Below are 21,066 nucleotides of genomic sequence, written 5' to 3'. Positions count from 1 at the left end.
GTTTCTCATGTTTCCATTGGAAGTCTTGGATTGGAGAGAGGTCTCATTTTCTTTTCCCTTTCCTGATTTGTTTGTTTGTTTTATTTCTGGGCAGGCGAATTCTATATTAGAAGATTTACATGTTTAATTTCATTCTGTGGATTATATTCCAGATTTGACACCTCTCAGGACCAAAATAGGGATATGGGGACAACCATTTTTAATATTGCAAGTATGTAACAGAATAAACAATGGGAATCTAAATTTTACCATATGCCATGTCTCAGAAATTTCTTTTCCAATGAGCCTCCAAAGAAAACAGTGGAGTCTGAATTTGAAGTAACTTCTGATAAGAGGTGGAAAAGGGCAAAAAGAAATGGAGGTATCAACAGAGCCTGAGTTCTGAATTCCATGATTTGGGGAAAATAAGTTACACAAACCTCTGGATTCCAAGACTGGGAAAGATGGTTGCCCTAGCCCTGCTTCATAAAATGATCTGATATTATCCTGGGATAGGTAAAAAAATAAAAAAAATAAAAATAAAAAAAATTCCACCTGATACAGAGGACATAAAAATTTGGGTCCACTAGGGAATAGAAGGAATTTCATCTTCAGGAATATGTTGTGGGTTCAGCAGAACAGAGAAGTATCTCTAATAGTGGAGGTTCATGGAAGATTGTAAAATATTTAAAAATCAGCAGCAAGAACCAGAAAATGAATATAGCAACACAAACAACAAAAGACATTATATGTGGTATTTGGTATAACACCATCCAAGCCCATGTAAAGCATAGTGTACTCCATGGGTGGCTATGTCTAGGAGATCTGTGGTCAATTCTAACTGGTTCTAAAAAGCTGTGGTGGGAGTAGAGAACTACAATGAGGTTTGGCATGTAGTAAGTGCTCAATAAACATGTATGCATGTATGGCTGGATGGAAGAAAGGAAAAAGGGAGAATAGCAGAAAGGAAGATGACAAAAAGGAAAAAAGGAAGCTGCAATTCCATCAGTAAGTAAAAGTGCTCACAAAGCTTAGATTTGTTCCTGTTGGGAATGGTTACTTAAAACTCTTAGAATGCTTTCTCAAACAACTAACCTGGGAAATAAGCGTTATGTGTATAAAAAATGTGCTTTTTACTATGCAAAATACTTCTCTACAAAACCCACATGAAGATAAAAGATGGAATGGAGTTACAAGAAGACAAAGACATGCCATTAAAATGACTGGGTGGATTGTTTAAAAATTAATGATCTGACATGTAAAATGCCAGAAGAATATTGTGTAGGAAACTGAAAATAAGTCAGATTGCAGAGAAAATAGTTTTCAAACAAAAATAATAAAGAGACTCCTTTTATCCATGTTTTTTGATTTGAACTATACAAATTTTTCTCTTCATTGCATTCTCGCCTTTTATTTTAAAAAAATATTTGAAAGTATATTTTATAAACAATTAAACAGGCATTAGTTAATATAAATAACTGCTTTTTCTGTGATGCTCTGTATATTCAGGGTTACCTGTTGGGACTGACTTGATTATAACATTGCTGGGATAATTTCATATAATTGTTATTGCTTGAAGGAATCCATTCATTTTCTCTCTCTCTGTGGAACTTTTATTTCCATGTAAATACCATTTGATAGAAACTGTGAATTCTAAGAAATATTTAACAGGTAAAAATGTAATGAGATGGTAACTTCTTTGCATCTAAAAGTGTTCTGTCCTTTTTATATTTCAGGCTGTATTTCATTTTATGACTATGACACAATTTTTCCAGTGTACTCTTTGTGACATTTGGGCTATTTCTAGTTATAGGCTAATAAAATAAACCTGTTATGAACATTCTTTTTTTTAAATTTTCATTAAATTTATTGGGGTGACATTGGTTAGTAAAACTATAGAGGTTTCAAGTGTATAATTCTATAATACATCATATGTATATTGCATTGTGTGTTCACCACCCAGAGTCTGAGTCAGTTCTCCTTCCACACCATATATATGACCCCTTTACCCTCTTCTACTACCTCCTTTCCTCCCCTTACCCTCTGGTAGCCACTAAATTGTTGTCTGTGTCTATGTGTTTTTGTTTGTCTTGTTCATTTGTTGCTTTCAGTTTTATATTCCACATGAGTGAAATCATATGGTTTTCAACTTTGTCTGACTTCTATTACTTAGCATGATAATCTCAAAATCCATCCATGTTGTGGCAAATGGCAGTATTTCATATTTTCTTATGGCTGAACAATACTCCATTGTATATGCATACCACATCTTCTTTATCTAATCATCTATCAAAGGACACTTCAGTTGTTTCCATGTCTTGGCCACCAGGAATAATACTGCAGTGAACATCGGAGTACACATATCTTTATGCATAAATGTTTTCAGATTTTTTTGGTAGATATCCAGCAGAAGGATTTCTGGGTCACATGGTAATTCTATTCTTAATTTTTTGAGGAACCTCCATACCATTTTAATAGGCGTGAGATGATATCTCATTGTGGTTTTGATTTGCATTTCCCTAAATGCTAGTGAAGTTGAGCATTTTTTTATACATCTGTTGGCCATTTGCATGTCTTCTGAGAGAAACATCTGTTAAGATCCTTTGCTCATTTTTCAATTGGATTTTTGTTGTTGTTGTTCTTGTTGAGTTGTATGAGTTCTTTATTTCGGACAGTAACCCTTATTGGAGGTGTTGTTTGCAAATATCTTCTTTCATTCGGTTGGTTGCCTCTTTGTTTTGTTAATGGTTTCTTTGGTTGTGCAGAGCTTTTTAGTTTGATATTGTCCCAGTCATTTATTTTCACTTTTATTTCCCTTGATTTTGAGATCAAATTCTTAAAATCCTCTCTGAACTCAAGATCTACTGCAGATAACATTATTTTTTATATAGAAAACCCTAAAGGCTCAACCCAAATACTATTAAAAACAAGAAACAAATAAAGTTGCAGGACATGAAATAAGTGTACAAAAATCCAATGCATTCTTATATACTAAAACTGAAATTTCAGAAAAAGAAATGAAAAAGAAATCCTTTTGCAATTGCAATAAAAAAGAATAAATACCTAGGAATAAACTTAACAAGGGATGTGAAGGACTTATACACTACTGAAAACTATAAGATATTCTTAAAAGAAATTGAAGAAGACACAAAGAAATGGAAAGATATTCCATGTTCATGGATTGGAATAATCAACACAAGTAAAATAGCCACATTACCCAAAGCAATATACAGATTTAATGCAATCTTCATCAAAATCCCAACAGCATTTTGAAAGAAATAGAAGAAAAAAGTCATCAGCTTTGTATGGAATCGCAAAAGACCACTAATAGCTACAGCAATCCTGAGGTGGGGGGGGGGGGAGGGGGAAACAAGGCTGGAAGCATCATACTCCCTGACTTCAACTTATACTACAAAGTGACAATAATCAAAACTGCATGATATTGGTAGAAAAACAGACACACAGATCAATGGAATAGAACTGAGAACCCAGAAATAAACCCACACATACATGGGCAGATGACTTTTGACAAAGGAGCCAAAAACATACAATGGAGAAAAGAAAGCCTGTCTAATAAATGGTGCTGGGAAAATTGGAAAGCCACATGCAAAAGAATGAAACTAGGCTGCTATCTGTCACCATGTACCAAAAGTAATTCAAAATGGATCAAAGACCTAAACATAAGACCTGAAACAATAAATTGCTTAGAAGAAACCAGAAGTACTAACCTTATGACCATTCTTAAAGTGCCTTATGCACTAATTTCTCTTGAATATTTACCTCATGTTGGAATTGCTGGGTAATCTGGTAAGCATATATTTACTTTACTAGTAGACATTGCCAAAAGTTTTCTAAAATGATTGCATAATTTTTCTCAGTTCCCGTGTTTCCCTGAAAATAAGACCTAACTGGACCATCAGCTCTAATGCATCTTTTGGAGCAAAAATTCATATAAGACCCGGTCTTATTTTAATATAAGACCAGGTCTATAATATAATATAATATAATATAATATAATATAATATAATATAATATAATATAATATAATAAAATATAATATAATACCGGGTCTTATATTAATTTTTGCTCCAAAAGATGCATTACAGCTGATGGTCCAGCGAGGTCTTATTTTCAGGGAAACATGGTAGCAGCAGTATGTAAAGTTGCAGTTGTCCTATATCGTTGGCTGTGTCTGAGATCATCACTCTTTTAAATTTAGCCATTAGCATGTATGTAGAGATATTACCAGGTTTTTTGTTTGTTTTTACTTATCTGAATCTGAATATAAATCTTTAGGATGTATGACTCAAAAATCTCTCCATTCAATAACACACTCCAAGTTATAAGCAGTGGTGTGGAAACAGTGGTTCCTAAAATAAAGCAGTACCTGAAAGTTTCCATTCGAAGGAGAAAGATATATATGCCTACATTCAGTATAAGATAATTGTAAAGAATAAAACAAGCATGGGTTAGCTCCCTCCGCGTGTGTGTGTGTGTGTGTGTGTGTGTGTGTGTGTGTGTGTTCAGTCCCTGATTCTATAACTAACTGGCACTGTGCCCAAAGAAAGTGAGTTAGACTTCTAATCTAAATCTCATCTGTAAAATGGAGATAACACTAGCAACTCTATCATAGATCACTGTGATGATCAAATAAAGTTCATTCAGTGTTAGCTATTATCAAGCATTATAACTATTATAAGACAATATCTGTTAAGATCAAATCAAATAAATGGTAGAACCATATATTCTATAAAATTGCAAAGAAACAAAAATTCCAAGGTAATTTGGAAAGAGGGTATTGGGTCTGATTGAAAACAAAATGGGTTGGGGACTGGTTATTAAAGACCAAAGCTGAGCTGTGTGCAGAGCTTCAGAGGAAGAAAATGACAAACTTGTCTTAGGGCATAATCAATAAAATTCCCTTTTGGCCAAAATCCAGGAATAAAATATAGGATTCTTATGATAAAGCTACCCTATTAATATAATAAATTTTGAAGGAGAATTGTAAATTACATACACATTCCATTTCTTTTAATTAAAAGAAAACACATGGAGCAATAAATAAATAAAAAAAAAAAATTCCTTTAGCATTCCCAACTGGCTTATATTGATCTGGTTGTTTGTCTTCTAAATTACAAGATGGTTGACTGCATGTAAAAGAAAGTCAAGCCACAAAAGCAGATATTAATGCTTAAAAATGTTTTAATTTGTCCAAACATTGGCTAGCAAGTTAGGTACTACTTCAATTTCTTAAACTCAAAGCATTTCCCTTGATTTCTGTGTCCTATCAGGGAGGACTTATGATAAGCTATTAGGTTGGTGCAAAAGTAATTGCAGTTTAAAAGGTTAAAAATAATTGCAAAAATGCAATTACTTTTGCACCAACCTAATATTTCATTAGTTGTGATCATGTCTTATTTTTTTAAAGAAAACTTTTATTGCAACTCCTACTAAATAATTCAAATATCAAAAATTATGTAATAAACTACAAAGGCAAGAAATACTGCACTTTAATATTTATTTGGGGGAAATTAAAAGAGTTAGAGATAGAAAGAGAGGATTAATTAATTTACAGAGTACCTCAATTTTAGTTTATTATAATTTTCCATCTTATTAAAGATTAATCAAGTATTTTTTTTGTATTAGCAAGCAAATTATACTTTTTAAAATCTTTGAAAACCAAGTTAATATATACACATTCCTTACAATATATAAAATAACAAAACCTCTGTATTCTCATCACCTTAATGAAAGTAATTTGTTTATGTATCCCCTTAAGATAATCCCTTACATAATATAGTTGTAATCATAATATACATTCAATATTTGTCCCCCCCCACTTTTATAACATAAAATATTTCCCATTCTGAGACACAGATCTTATTGTCTTTCTTTTTAATAGCTACACAATATTCCATCTTGTGTTAATCATCGTTATATTAAGAAAAATCCAATAGTGATAAAGAAAAATAGCGTGCAATGGCCTCTTAAATATTGGCAACTTTCAGCATTTTTAACCATTACCTATTTTGAAACCCAGCTATATCACTAATTGCTAGATTAACAGTCTCTTCAAATTATGGATTAAAAGATCATTAGCCTAAAATCTCTGCATATACATACAAATGCCAATTATGATTGAATAGCTTAAATGAAATCTGCCTCCTTATAAAGACTAGATCAGAAGATGAATTTTGAGAGGCAGAGATTCAACAGTCTTAATGTTTTCTGTAGTTACAGTTTCCACATGCATCGAGTTTGATTGTGACACATTCAATCATATTTAAACCTTACAGTGTGAATGCAAATGAAGTTTGAAATTAGTTTAGTCTTAGCATAGTGCCACTGGTTTGGTTTCCTAGGAACAGGAATATGTTGTTCCGTGAGGTACCATGACAGATGACAGCAGATGACATAAAATTCTCTTCATGTTCACTTAAATTTGATTATAAAGGAAAGCAAAAGAGGTAGAAAAAGACCAAAAAAAAAGTAGACCAAGGAATTCTATTTGACAATGAAAGTGTTTGTTAGACAGTATATTTCAGCCCCACCTGTGGCACCAAGGCCAGAGTTCAGTAAGGATCTGTGTGAGCTCAGCAGAAGGCAGCGCCGACTGCCTGTGAGCTGTAAGCAAGGAGCACGAGTGATGTGCAGAACAGGAGGTAAGTCGATGGACATGATAAAAACAGACTGATGTAAACTATCAACTACAGAAAATACAGCCAACACATGTCTGGAAGTATGCCAAAGTAAAAAATATTATTAAAACAGGACCAGCAGATAGTGGAATGAACTAAAAGACATAAATCTGAGAGAAGGTTATTTGGAGAAGATAACAAAAATGTATATTTGAAATTCTATAACGTAATACACATAAATTCATTTTTATCAGTAATAGGTCAGCAGTGGAAATAATCCATGCATAACAATCCATGTACATGTGCAAAGGACATGTGGAAATCGGGCCAGGCACTAAAACCAGGCAGGCATCCTAAGATGCATTAAAAACATATTTATCTGTCACTGGTTAGATTTGAATGGAGCATGGCATGTGTTGGCAAGTGTTGGTGTCCCCTGCAACCCCCAATTCACTTGTTGAAGCTCTAACTTCCAGTACCTCAGAATGTGACTGTACTGGGATTTGCTTTCAAATATTCCAGCGAAACAAACATGCCAACATATAAAAGTGAGTGACGCAACATTAGCAAACTGTTAATAAACATTGAGGCTGCATGATGAAAAAAAAAAAAAAAAAAAAAAAAAAAAAAAAAGAATGTGACTGTATTTGGAGCAGACAGGATCTTTAAAGAGTAATGAAGTTAAAAGGAAGCTGTTAGGATGGGCTCTAAACTGATCTGACTGGTATCCTTATAAGAAGAAGAAAGTTGGACACACACAGAGACACCAGGGCTGTGTGGGCACACAGAAAAGACCATGTAAGGAAAGAGAAAGGAGGAAGCCATCTGCATGCCAAGGAGCAAGGCCTCAGAAGAATCCAAACCTGCCGACACCTTGATCTTAAACTTCCAGCTTCCAGAACTGTGAGAATTAAATTTCCGTTGTATAAGCCGCTTAGTCTGTGGTATTTTTGTTATGGCAGCCCTGGCCCACAAAAGAGTGCCTTATGCTGGTAATGTGGCAGGAAGCATGAAGCTGCCCTCTTCTGAGTATCTGCCAAGACAAAGCAGCACCCGGGCTCTGAAGGGGGAGCAGAGGGCAGGGGAGTCTACACCATCTGCTTAGGGTCGCTCTCTGAGAAGGTGTGGAACACAACCCACACACTTCAATGGCTTCTGAGCCCGTCATTTTAGAGAGAAACAAATTCAAACAGATATTTAGTTGTAAGGATTCTGTTTTTCTTTGTACTGAATGTGAAGCATCTTGGCATTCAGGTAGCAGAGCAGCAAGCACACAAAAATGGCTCTGGAGATCAGGACTAGAGATACAGGACTGGGTGCTATTTTGTAAGATTAATTTTGAAAAATTTCATGAAAATATATATATATATATTTATATATATATATTTATATATATATTTATAATTTTAACAATTCTTAAGTGTACAACTCACAAGTATATTCATGATGTTGTGCAATCATCACCACTCTCTGTATCTAAAACTGTTTTCATCGTCTTCAACAACTCTAACCATTAAACAGTAACTCGCTTTTTCTGCCTCCCCTCAATCCCTGGTAACTTCTATTCTACTTTCTGTCCTTATGAACTTGCCTAGTCCAAGGACCTCATACAAGTGGAATTATACAATGCTAGCATAGGACTAATTTTTGAAGTCCTAGTAACAATGCCACTAAGAGAAATACTGGGGAGGGAGGAAATAATGAAGCAATAGTAGGAAAAAAATAAATAAATCCCTAATAATTGGTGTAGGTTTGGACCTTTCCATGTACTGTGTTTTCCCCAAAATAAGACCAGGTCTTATATTAAGGTTTGCTCCAAAAGACGCATTAGGGCTTATGTTCAGGGGACGACCTCCTGAAAAATCATGCTAGGGCTTGTTTTCTGGTTATGTCTTATTTTCGGGGAAACACGGTACCTGCTGGCCATTTGAATATCTTCTTTGGAAAAAAAAAGTCTATTCAGGTCCTTTCCCCATTTTTAATTGGACTATTTGTTTTCTTGCTATTGGGTTATGTGACTTCCTCACATATTTTGGATGTTAACCCCTTATCAGGTGTGTGGTTTGCAAATATTTCCTCATTCCATAGGTTGCCTTTTCCCTTTGTGTCTTTTACTCTGCAAAAGCTTTTTAGGTTGATGTAATCCCACTTATTTTTATTTTTTTTGTTTGTGCTTTAGGTGTCGCATCCAAAAAAATCACTGTCAAGATCCCTGTCAAGCAAGCTTTGCCCATGTTTAAGTCTTGAATCCATTCTGAATTTTAGTATGTAGTGTCTGTTATTCTCTGGCAATTAACCATGTGTGACTTCTTACATTTCTTGTGCTTTCAGTAATGTATTTTAACTTTTTCGTCAGTTTTTTTCCCCCATGTATTTATATCTTGTCTCTACAAGCATATAGTGTAAAAAATTTGAGACTGGAAACCACATTTGACAATTTACATTCCCACCACTCCTGGATCAGTCTAACACCCAAATCAATAAGTGCTATTTGTCTAGTTGTTTTCTAGAAACTAGGGATGCAAGAAAAAAATCTCTAGGTCAAAAGAGAGAAGTTCCAGCTTCTTTGTTTGGTAACAAAGAACACGTTACTAAAGAAGATGTGACCCCGACCAGGCCACTTACATAATTTTTCTAGCTTTTTGTTACGGTGACTGTTACATGAGTATCTGATTATAAGATCCCTGTATGGCTTTGCAATAGTATGATTTTAGCCTGTTTTGGTTAATCTTAACTAAACACACTTTTATAGATGGCATTTAAAAAAATCCACAAGTATGTACTTAAAAAAATGATTCAGAATTGCACTAAAGAAATATGCATGTAAACTATGCTGTCTTCCACCAGTCTATTCAACAAATGAAAGGTCAGGACAGTATTACACTCTCAGCCTGATTCACGTTCTGGGAAAATGAAATATACTGACGTCCTATATTCTACCGGGACACATGATCTGTACCTATTTTCAGCCCATGGCTCTTCACACTCCATTGTTTAAAAATAGATAAATTCTGAACTTTGGAGACAGACTCAGAAGGGCATTAACCCCTTTCTCCACAGTTAAGTTTGTCATTTTGCTGTAACCCAATCAGCAGAATCCTGTTTTTGTTAAAAATAGGCCTTCTTACTTTGTACACATTCCAACAAGTTCTCATAAGCAGAGTGGTACAGTTCATTGGATTTTCTAATTAGTTTTCAGTTTTAAATATACTGCCTGCTTTCACTAACGCATTCTTCAGCCTCATGATCCTAACATTTCAATGCCAAGTTTTAATGCTAAGACATTGTCTCCAGAAAGCTGGCTGTTAAAATGCAGGAAGAGCTTATTAGCAGATTGTTTGAATCAATTCCGAAAGAAATGAGCCATATGATAAAGCTGGACTTGGTGTCCCTCCTGTATGTGGCCTAACACCCTCTGACTGGCCATATCATAGCACTTACACACACTTATAATTGCTTATTTAAATTTCTGTCTTTCATTAAGCTGTATTTCACTAAGCTGTCTTTCACTAAGTCCCATGAGGGCTGGGATTATATCCTGTTCTTCACTGAATTATAGTAATATCAACAATTAAATTTTACTTGTACTTACTCCGTGCCAGGCACTTTTCTAATTTTTTATCTTTTGCTGATTTAACCTTTATAAGAATTATATGAAGTAATTATTATCATCATCATGAACATTTGAAGATGAGGAAAGTGAAATACATACAATTTATGAAATAGCCCAAAGTGATACAGTGAATTGTGTAGCTGGATTTAAACGAGGCGGGTGGAATAAGGGCTATGTTCCTAGCCCCTCTGTAGCAGGTTCTCAGTTATGATTTGTTAAAAAACTCAAAGTATACATACAACTATTAATGGCATTGAGAATATCATAAAAGGGATTTAAACTATTCAAAACAATAAACCTTTGAATAATTCTGAACAGCCAGGGCTACATGAGAGTATATTATAAATAAATGGAAAAGGAGAAGTAAGAGGGGTCTCCAGGGAGAGCCAGGTCAGGTAACAAATGGGATCCCAACCCCTCACCAAGCCCCGGTTTCTAGAGATCACTGAAGTCCTGCTTTGTAGACTCACAATTCTGGCGAGGCCCAGTCACAGAACCACTGGACAATGAAGATTACGGATTTTAGATAATAAATGCATCAGCAAATAATAGCTACAATTTAAAATGCCAAGTTTCTGGGAAGCATCTTAAGAATTTTTCTCAGAAAAATTATAGTTGTTCCTTTACTTTCTGTCCCATGTATTTTAGTTCACAATGAAATGAAAGTAATTTTTAAAGAGTATTTTATGGTTAATTCCCAGAATGCTGACAATTCCAGTGGAGCTGGTGTGCACGTTACACAGCCTAGTCCAAGGAAAAATAATACCCAAATTTATCTGCCACTCAGAATCTTCTACATTCCTCAGTGGCTCACTACTTAGGTTTGGACAGGAAAACCAGCAATATTTGTTTTATGAGCCACTGCCAATATTCTTGCCAGACGTGGCATAACAATATAAGAAAAAAAAATAGAAGTGTTTTCTATCTATTCCATGGATTTTGGGGAATTATAAAGGCTAGACAGAACACATATATCTCCTACAATGGTACTCTATTGAGATATTTATCACCCCCCACGGTGATTTTATTATAAATCACTAATGCACAAAACGGGAGAAAGGTAAAAAGAAAATAAAAACAGCCACATGCAAAGTATAACCTTTTGGATTGTAGTGCATACATCAAAACAAAATCACAGAGGAACCTAAAGGTGCCAGCAAGTTCTTGTCATATATTGGAAACAACACTGTCCACACTATAATCTACAGTGATTCAAAGAAAGTGCCGTGGCCACAGTACTTTAGGCTCTCAGCATCACTCTTTTTGTCAATACAAGCACCACTGTTTGGTTGGCAAAATGCCCTTTCCAAGCTCTAACAAACAAGGATTCTTTGAGATGATCGGCCAAGTATGAGTTTCTTATTTAATTTTTCTTTGTTTATATATCTAACAAATAATTATTAAATATGTACTCTCTAGGGGCTGGGGTGTTGGTGGCAATCAAGAAAGACAAAGTCCTTGCCTTTTTGAATCCTGAGTTCACACAGCACAATGAGCAAATAAACATAAAGGGACTGCAAGACAACAAACAGAGTGATATGGACACAGCAAAAAGGCTGATGTGATGGAGAATGACTGCCAGGGAATTAATTTAGATGAATTCTCAGAGAAGGCCTCTTTGAGGAGGTTACATTTGTATTGAGACTTGAACAATAAAAAATGAGCCAGATATTTGTTAAGGGCATTTAAACAATTAGTCTCCAATGTATGAAAAAGACAAATCACCTAATTTCTGCCATAGAAATGGAAATAGGAGAAGGCTTTCAATAAAGCAGTGCTTTTGAAGTATTTACCAACTGAATTAATTTGAATATGCATGACATGAGCTTTTTATGAGAGCTTCTAAAGATGACACAGGTGACATTCTTTCTGCCATTTTACATACTAAAGATTTTTTCATATGCAAAAGTATTTAAACACATTGAAATGAAAGAATAGGGAACAAAATGGATAAAACATAATGTAGAATTAACTGATTATGAATATAGAATTATTTTCATGTTCCTAAACTTTTCATTTTACATTCTTTCTCTATTTTTATGCAACAGTTCTTTCATATAAGTTTTTGAGAGTCTGAAGGTTTGACTTTCCCTTCACTTTTACACATTCCTGAGAACCCAAACTTGTGTCGGCAGAAATCACTGCTCTTAAGTATACATTAGAATCTCAAATTATGCAAAATACTTTCATAAAAAATGAGCCTTCCGAACAATGAAGCTTTTTAAGTTAGCAGTCTTGTTAACAACATAAGATGGCTGTTGACTCAAAATTGGATGTACGATTAGCAATTATGTGGTGTGTGTCTGTGTATACAATGCACATCTTATATTTTTACCTTTTATCACAAAAATAAATATCAAATAATCCAGTTTTCCCTTTCTGAGTATCCTAGCTTCACTCATTTGACATTTATTGTATCAATAATTCAATGTCTTCTATGTGCCAGGTACTTTCTAGACACTAGAGACACAGCAGTGACCAAAATACACCTTTGCATAAACTTCTAAGAGGAAAGCAGGTTTTGAAAGGTAGAATAATGTATTTTACTACTTTAAAAATATTTCTCTTGATCTACCACTATGACTTAAATATAGCAGGTATATAATACTCCAGTTTAATAGGGAGTGAGATCTATTTCCCATTTTTATTATTGATCTTTTCTTCAGAAAACATGTCTGACTTTTATAGATTCAAGTTTTATTTAAATAATGACTTTTGTTATCTCTTTCCTTATACTCCTATCCTAGTTATCCTGTTTCCCTTCTTAATAAAGTCTTAACTCAGGATTACACTAAATTTAGCCTTTTGTGTGATTCTGTTGCTAGTAGAGCAAAGGCTAAAAAGCAGATGAACAAATGGAGCACATTGTTTTCACTTTTTTAAGGTGTTTAGTGTTTGAGCATTTCAGCTTCCACTTCTAGGATCTCTAATTTTATTAAGTAGTCTTGATTCTTACCCTGTTTTTCATTCATAATTCTGTTAAAGACCATTCATTCTGTGAATATTTAATGAGTTCCTCCTATGTATGGTCACTAGAAAGGCAAAGATATTAAGACACAGTCTCTATTCTCAAGAAGGTCATAGTCTTGAAAGAAACGAAAAATAAACTGACCAATGATAAGCATAGTGATGAAGATGGAGGCAGACCATGGAATGTCTCCTGTGCCATATCAAGAAGCTTGAGATTTTTCTTGTAGGGAATAGGAAATCATGATCAGGTTCTAAGAGGAGTAACATTGTCAAACTCGAGTTTTATAATCAATTAATATAGTAGCAATGAGATGGGACGCATTTGAGCTAGTTGAGATCAAAGGCAGGGAGAAAGGTTCTGAGTACATGTCAGAAGTGAAGATCAAAGATGCTGAACTACAGAATCTGAAAATGTAAGGAAAAAAGTTGATCGTAAGTTAATGATAGAATAGTTGTAGGAAGTGAGGAAATTGGACAGCTTTAAGGGGAAAAAATGAAAAGTGAAATATTTTCTACTGAAGAGCAGAGTAAATTAAAGTGTGAAAGAGAAGGTAATTAATAAAACACATGATTACGAAAATTTTCTTAATATCTTGATTTTGTATTACATTGAGAATCTTCAGCATGGAGGAATGCTTCCCACTTACATGTAACTTCTTAGGGTTAATTTTTATGCTCACTTTTTCTGTTAGTTTTCTATATACCCTCAATGTCATTGTATGCTAGAATAGTTACTTGTCTCTGCTTCTTTAAAATAAATAAATCTTTGATTTTATTGTATCCTGTATTTTGATCCATCTTAATCCCTGATACTGTCTTTTGGATTACCTTTGTCTCCATGCTATGGTTTGTCCCTACTTTGAATCCCTCCAAGCCCTTGAGAACTCAACCTGGTTCCAGTGTCCTGAGCTTCTGCACCTTAGTGAAAGGGATTTAGACTTAATACAAATTCTGTAATCCAAGAGATAAAGAGATAAAGCAAAGTATATAGGTGGAGTTAAAGAAAAAACCCAAAACAATCAAATAAATAATATGTTACTTTTTAAAAAATACAATAGATTTGAATTATATTTCCTAAAGGAAAAAGATTTAACATATACATATTTGATTAAGGACTTTGTCGGGAAAATAAGCTAATGAATAGCATAGCAGGTATTTAGCTCCCTTTATTGCCAGAACTTTTACTGGTATCTTAAGGTTTTTCAAAAAAACAGACCAAAAATACAAATAACTTTTAGTGGATGCAAAAACTCAAGAATGGTTAAAAATGGCAAGGACATTAGTTGAAATAAAAATATTTATTAAGAATTTATTTAATATATGCTAGGAATTTCATGAAAAATTTAAAATATAGACGAAATGGCCTTTGCTTTTAAGGAATTTTCAAGACAAAAGTACAGAAAACAACTGTGAAAAAAGCAGTGATAACAGACAAAATGTATAAGTAGCACAGAAGATTTAGGGACTCAGTACTCCGGGGGTCAGAGAAAAGAGTGATCAGAGAAAAGGGGTCAGAGAAAAGAAGGCAGAAATAAAGAAACATTATTTGAATTAGATTTTGCTAGAAGATGAGAGACATTTCTGGAAAACATGATGCAAGAGTGAGAAATTATAATTGACTTTTGCAAAACAGCAAGCTGCACAGTTTGGCTGTAGGCTACTTTGGAATATGTAGGGCAGGAGGGAAAAGGAAAGCTGGAGATTTAGCTGGTCAGAGCAAGGGGGGGCTAGACTATGAGTCTAAAGTAGCTTTATTTGATGGAATTGGTAATATAAAGACTGAAAGTTCCAGAGCAGAGAAATGACCAGCTTATATCCATAGAAGAAGATTAATCTGGCATCAATGAAGTTTTAAATGGCAGTTAAGAGAAAAGACAACAAAGGTTGGAAGGCAACTATGGGTATAGTGTAGCTAGTCCCTCTGAGAAGAATGTTTAGGGTGCTGGTACTGGGAAAAGAAACAAGAGAATGGGCATAAGATGCATAACCACGATCAACTGATAGCATTTGGTGATTGTATGGATGTGTAGAGCAGAGCAATATTCAAAAAAGGACCAACGTTTAAATTCCAAATGACTTGAGAAAATGACTAAAACATTTACAAAGAAACTTCCAAACATAAATGGTTTAATAATGGAAGATAATGACTTCATTATATAGTTTACTATGTATATGGGGCCAGGATATATCATGTAGCTTTTAAGAAACTGCAGCTTATGGCAAGAATTTGGAGCTCAAATGGACAGAATTGAAGTGTGAGATAAACTAAATACTTTAGAATAAATTATGAAAATCAGAATGAAAAGTCTATGGCTCAGTAATGGTTTGGTGCTAAAGAAGAACAAAAAGAAGATTTGGGAGGTGTGTCTTGTTAACAGTTGAAGAATTACCAACAAGGATTCAGTGACAAAGGCTTTGATGATTAACAAGTCACTGATAACTTTCAAGGAAACAATTTTGGTAAAGAAATGAAGATCAAACCACAATGCACTGATTGCACAGTAATATTTTGAGAAGGTTGGTAGCAAAAGAAAGAAGAAAGAGCAAGGCAGTGTAAGAAATAGGAACAATAAAGACAATGGTCCTTTGCTCTAGGGGTGACCTGAACATTCGAGTGGGCAGAGGGAAGACTTCTAGGAAGGGGTGGAAAGAAGAAATAAGGCAGAGAGGTGGTTATTGAAATTACAGTGTTTTAATGAGGTAATAAGAAATGAGTAACTCAACAGGTAAGGTCAGTCTCTGATTAGAGTCCAGGGGATGAACAGGGAAAATGAACATGGGAGGAGAGCAAAAGGTAAAAAAAGGGAAGGTAAAGAAACAGATAAGAATGAGATGAGACAGTAGAAGACTGGGAAAATATGGACAATGAGGATACAAGAAGGAATTCTGATAACTAGTTATATAGAAAATTGCAATAGATAATGAGTTATAGAATTATACCCTTGAAATCTAAGTAATTTTATTAACCAATGTTGCCGCAATAAATATAACAGAAAAAGAAAGAAAATGTAAAAAAAAAAAAAAGTTATGAGAATCATCATAAGAAAAACAATTTCCTAGCACTTTTTTTTTTAAAACAACTAAAAGTCTTTATATAGGAAAACATAAAAAAGAATAAGGGCAAAAAAAATAGGTGTCTTAACATTTTATCCTATTTTTTTCTTTTGAGTAATATTGTAACATGGATGTGAGGATTTCCCATGAAAGGAGAAAATAAACAGTGATTACGTACCACGGAAATCCAGGACTATAAACCTTACCTCTCTCAGAGGATCATTGAGTTCACTGAGAATGTTTTCCTCATCGAAGATTTTGCCTTGGTATCTGTGTTCATAGTAATCGTGTATCTTCTGACGCATGTCAGCTGGTAATTTATGGAATGACATATATTGCTCCACTTGCTTATACTGTAAGAAAAGGAAAAAAGGAAATTAAAAAACATTGCTAGGCTGTATGAAAAACCATCATGTTACTCTTGTGCTATACTATACTCAATAACACTTGACTAACAATAACAAAAGAAGGAAATTCTTTAAGGGGAAGAACCAGTGTACTAGGTTGTAATGTATCCAATCTGTGTCATATATTGTAGAGGGCATTTATTTAGGTAAATATTTCCTGCAAAATACTGAGATAGTATGGAGAGGAGGCATGAAATGAGTTCAGAGTGAATTTAATCTCCAGAAAAGCCAGTGATGGGGAAGAAAAAAAGAAGTGACACTGTTTTTTTACATTTTATTTTTAGCTGATTTCTAAATCAAGTTTGAATTTGCTCTTTGGCTTTTCATTGGAGAAAGACTTGTAACTTTGGATAGTACAAAAGATTTTATCTTGTAGCAAAAGATCAGACATGATTAAATTTTGAATGTAGAGGCAAAGAGCTGGGCAACTGTTTGCAAGTCATAGACACTCAAGAAACAGATGCCCTATAAAGTAAGATGATATGCCACACTTCATTTGAGGATTTAGGAGAACATTGGGGTGAGATTAGTGCCACGTAATTTTATAGCTGAAAGTTAACTTAGATATTTAAGTTCATTTAACCAAGTAATTCTTAAACTTGACTATTTATAAAACTTGGGATGAGGTTGCCTTTTGGGAATGCAGATTTTCAGGCTTAACTCCCGAGATCCATTCCCTTGATGTATCTGCTTTTATATATTTACACACACACTTATATACACACATATTTACACAGTTTCTTAAAAAATAACATCCCTGCTAGTTAAACAGGAACATATGAGCATGGCTGTTACCTGGGAGCTTATTAGAAGAGAATTTCAGGCTTCATCAGAGACCTATGAAATCAGAATCTGCATTTTAAAAAGATCCCCAGATGACTCCACATTTAAGTTTGAGAAATATTCCCTCAACGTTTCAAATGTAGGTGGACATGAGACCACACTTTGAAAAAAATGAAACCCCCCTAAATTAGTTTCATTATACAGATGATAAAATTGAGTATAAATAAAACAGTAGGTAATAAAACTGCATAAAGATACTGGAATAAGATACCTCCCTTAAAAGGAAATTTTTTTTTTTCTCAAATCTTTCTGATAGCAGAGCTCAGAAGATCAAGGTCTTCTGAATCCTTGTCCATAATCTTTGTAATTATAATTGGTAACTGATAACACACATGTCCAATGAGAAATTGTAACCCATTGAATTGTATTTCTTTAGTTTTTCCTACATACTTTCCTTATATACGAGTATAGCATTCATATTGTTTGGATGTTCCCTTTAAGAGATTAGTATCCTCAAATGAAATATAACTTTGTCATGAGATTTCCTTTATTTGGTCACCAGACTATCCCCTTAAAGTACTTAAAGCCTTCATGCAGGTCTATATACAGAGGGTGCCAAAAACATGTATACACATTTTAAGAAAGGAAAAAAACCTGCATTAAAATTGTAGCATTCAATATTCATCGATAGCAGAAGGTTTGACTTCTGCAATTACAAGAGGTGCTCAAAGTGGTTACCATCAGCATAATTTTAATACAGTTTTTCCCTTTCTTAAAATGTGTATACATTTTTTTGGCACCCTCTGTGTGTGTGTGTGTGTGTGTGTGTGTGTGTGTGTATACAAATATACATGTATATATATGTGTATATATATATGTACATATATACACATATATATGATCTTCCTTCTTTTAGACAAAAGTTTGATGACTATTTCTTGTCATTTACTTATACTGACTTAAGTTTGATTTTGAGCCTATATTACACATTTTAACCATTTATTGCTGTAGATTTTAAACATAATTAGAAAAATAATGATAATAAAAATAAAATATTTGAAATTGCGCTTTAAAGACTAATAATCGTTCATCAATTTGTTTTTCCTCTGTGTTTGTTGTTGTTGTTGTTGTTGTTAAATGTTTAGGACAATCAGCATTGGATTTACGACCAAGCTATTGAACATTTTACAAAGATATTTTTAATATTACCATTTATTTACATGGTAACTGAAGACATGGTTTCTATTTTGATTCTACATTTAAAAATAAACTAGTTCCCTTTTATATCTATAAAAAGTTATGTTATATTCAAGTGAGTGTAACATTATTTCTAAAATGTTTATAACAGGATTGAATCATTTTCAAGAACTATGCTACAAACACAGCAAAATCTTTCATATTTACTGAGGAAAAAATTTTCTTTTAGCAAAACTAGATTCCTGATTATTTTTTAAAATTATTTTAAGCAGCATAGTCATATCAGAGTAAGTCACGTAATAACAAAGGCATCGTAATATACCCAAATTTGACTTCCAATATAGTAAATGTAAAAAACAAATCACACATAAAGAAATGCAGATGGTTGTAAAGTTATTTTTTTCTGCAGAAGTTCAAGTGAGATATTTCCATTTTATCTTCATTCTTCTTTATCTTTTTTTGAAAACTGGGTAATGAAACATGGTTTTCTCCAAAACAGAGTGAATTGTTCAGCTTCCAAGATATCGGGAAAGTTTTTTGTGATAGTGAATTGGCCTGTAAAACTATCAAAATTACAACCCAACAGATGATCTTAGATTCCTATAGAAAATATTAGCAGATAAAAATTGAAGATAAAAATTGTTATTCTTCCATCCAGAATGATCACTTCCATTATAAATAGACACCTTCTCTCTTGTTTATGGAAACTAGCAGTATCCATTCGAATGTTTTAACATGGAGTATACCTTCATATATTTAAAAATAAAATCAAGATTAAAAAAGTTTTGGAAATTTTTTACACTACATAGTTCTTCATTTTGTATTATTTTAATTTGGTTTGAAAATGGCCAGATTCCAAAAGTTTTCCAAAAGTCAGTGTAACACTGTTAAGACTGAACTAAGCAAGTAACAAAAAAAAATAATAATAATAATGACAGGCCAATTAAAAGAAAATGCTTAATTATCAAGTAAATAAATTGTTCATATATATAACATTCTTAGAAAGTTAATTTTATAGTAATTGTAGAAGTCAAAGGGATAGATAATTGCCAGAAATTGAAACAATCATTATTATCATTATAATAGTTAAAATCTGTGCTTAGATATTTAAAAAATCATTTAGAGTGTTTTACTGCTCTAAATAGCTTTGATCTTTATTACTGCAGTTTTTCTCGGGGTGTGTGTGTGTGTCGTGTGTGTGTGTGTGTGTGTGTGTGTGTAGAAAAATTATTTGGACCTTAATTTAACAAGAGTACAGAATGACATGTCATGGTAAACCAATCACTCTTTCATTTTTCAATAGGACCATTTAAAACATTTTATGCTATCTAAACACTCTTATTTCCCTCCCTCAACAATTCTTTCACTCACAGATGGTGACCTTACCTAAAATTTCAAAAAGAAATAGAAGCTTTCACAGAAGAACATCTATTAACTCATTTAGAAAGATACTTATTTTTTTCCTTTTCTTCTTGCTCTTGTAAAAATGGAAAAAGTATCTTTTTTCTCATTGAAATTAATCTTTCAACTATGTTTTAACATCCTTTCCTCATCCCTCTTTAGAAACATCACCCTGTCTGCTGTAGTTTTTGTCATATCTTCAACTCTCTCTCCATATATTTGCTCAAGCCAAACAGCTTTTCGATATACTCTTCTTCCAGTTAAAATAACTAATTATCATCATCATCATCATCATCATCATCATCATCACCACCACTATCAAAATAATATCTAACTCTTGGCTATTACAAACTACTTTCCAGGCACTCAACTAAACAGTTTACTCATATTTGCTCATCTAATTCTCGCAACAACTTTATGAGATTACTACTATTATCTTCACTTTATAGACGATGAAACTGAGGCACAGAGAATTGAAATAACTTGTGTAAGGTGACACAACTAATTAGTTTTGAGATCAGGATTATAATCTAGGCAATCGGGATCCACAGTTTGTGTTCTTGTTCAGTACGTGATATTCCTGCCTTCAAAAAATGGCTCTCAATTGAGCACAAGTAGACCTCCATCTACCACATTATTATTCTCCTTCCCTTTTTCAAGCAATTTCTTGAAAGTGTGGTCTACACTCGTTATCTCACTGTCTACTGCTCATTAAAATTTTAAACATTGAATTATAGCTTCCATTCCTTCTCCACTAATTATACTCTTACATTTCCACGATTTCCCAATAATTACCATGATACTTAATTAGATACTTTACAAAGATGCTCTTATTTGGTATCTGAACAACACTAAACACTAGTAGCTGACACTACTAATGCCTCCTACAAAGCAAGCTAGCCCACCTCTGACCTCAAGTATACCTATGGTGGATAGTCCATCTCAGGGTTTCTTAGAATCTTAGAAGAATTGCTCAGCTCAAGCTAGAGCAGCATAGAAGTTTGGGGATGGGGAGCGGTGTAGG

General features: G+C 33.7%; 1 protein-coding gene across 2 annotated transcripts in view; it reads right to left on the bottom strand.

Annotated features, from left to right (window-relative positions):
- The window catches only part of HCN1 (hyperpolarization activated cyclic nucleotide gated potassium channel 1), a 348,705-nt gene that overhangs the window by 44,504 nt on the left and 283,135 nt on the right, over window positions 1-21,066 (bottom strand). For both annotated transcript variants that reach the window (XM_081054014.1, XM_081054015.1), the window contains exon 5: window positions 16,461-16,607. In XM_081054014.1, coding sequence (XP_080910140.1) covers window positions 16,461-16,607 — 147 coding nt within the window. The remainder of the gene's footprint in view (window positions 1-16,460; window positions 16,608-21,066) is intronic.

Source organism: Rhinolophus hipposideros (assembly GCF_964194185.1).
Source record: "Rhinolophus hipposideros genome assembly, chromosome: 7".
Classification (NCBI taxonomy): domain Eukaryota; kingdom Metazoa; phylum Chordata; class Mammalia; order Chiroptera; family Rhinolophidae; genus Rhinolophus; species Rhinolophus hipposideros.
The sequence above is the reverse complement of the archived record's forward strand: the minus strand, read 5'-3'. Positions and strand labels throughout refer to the sequence as shown.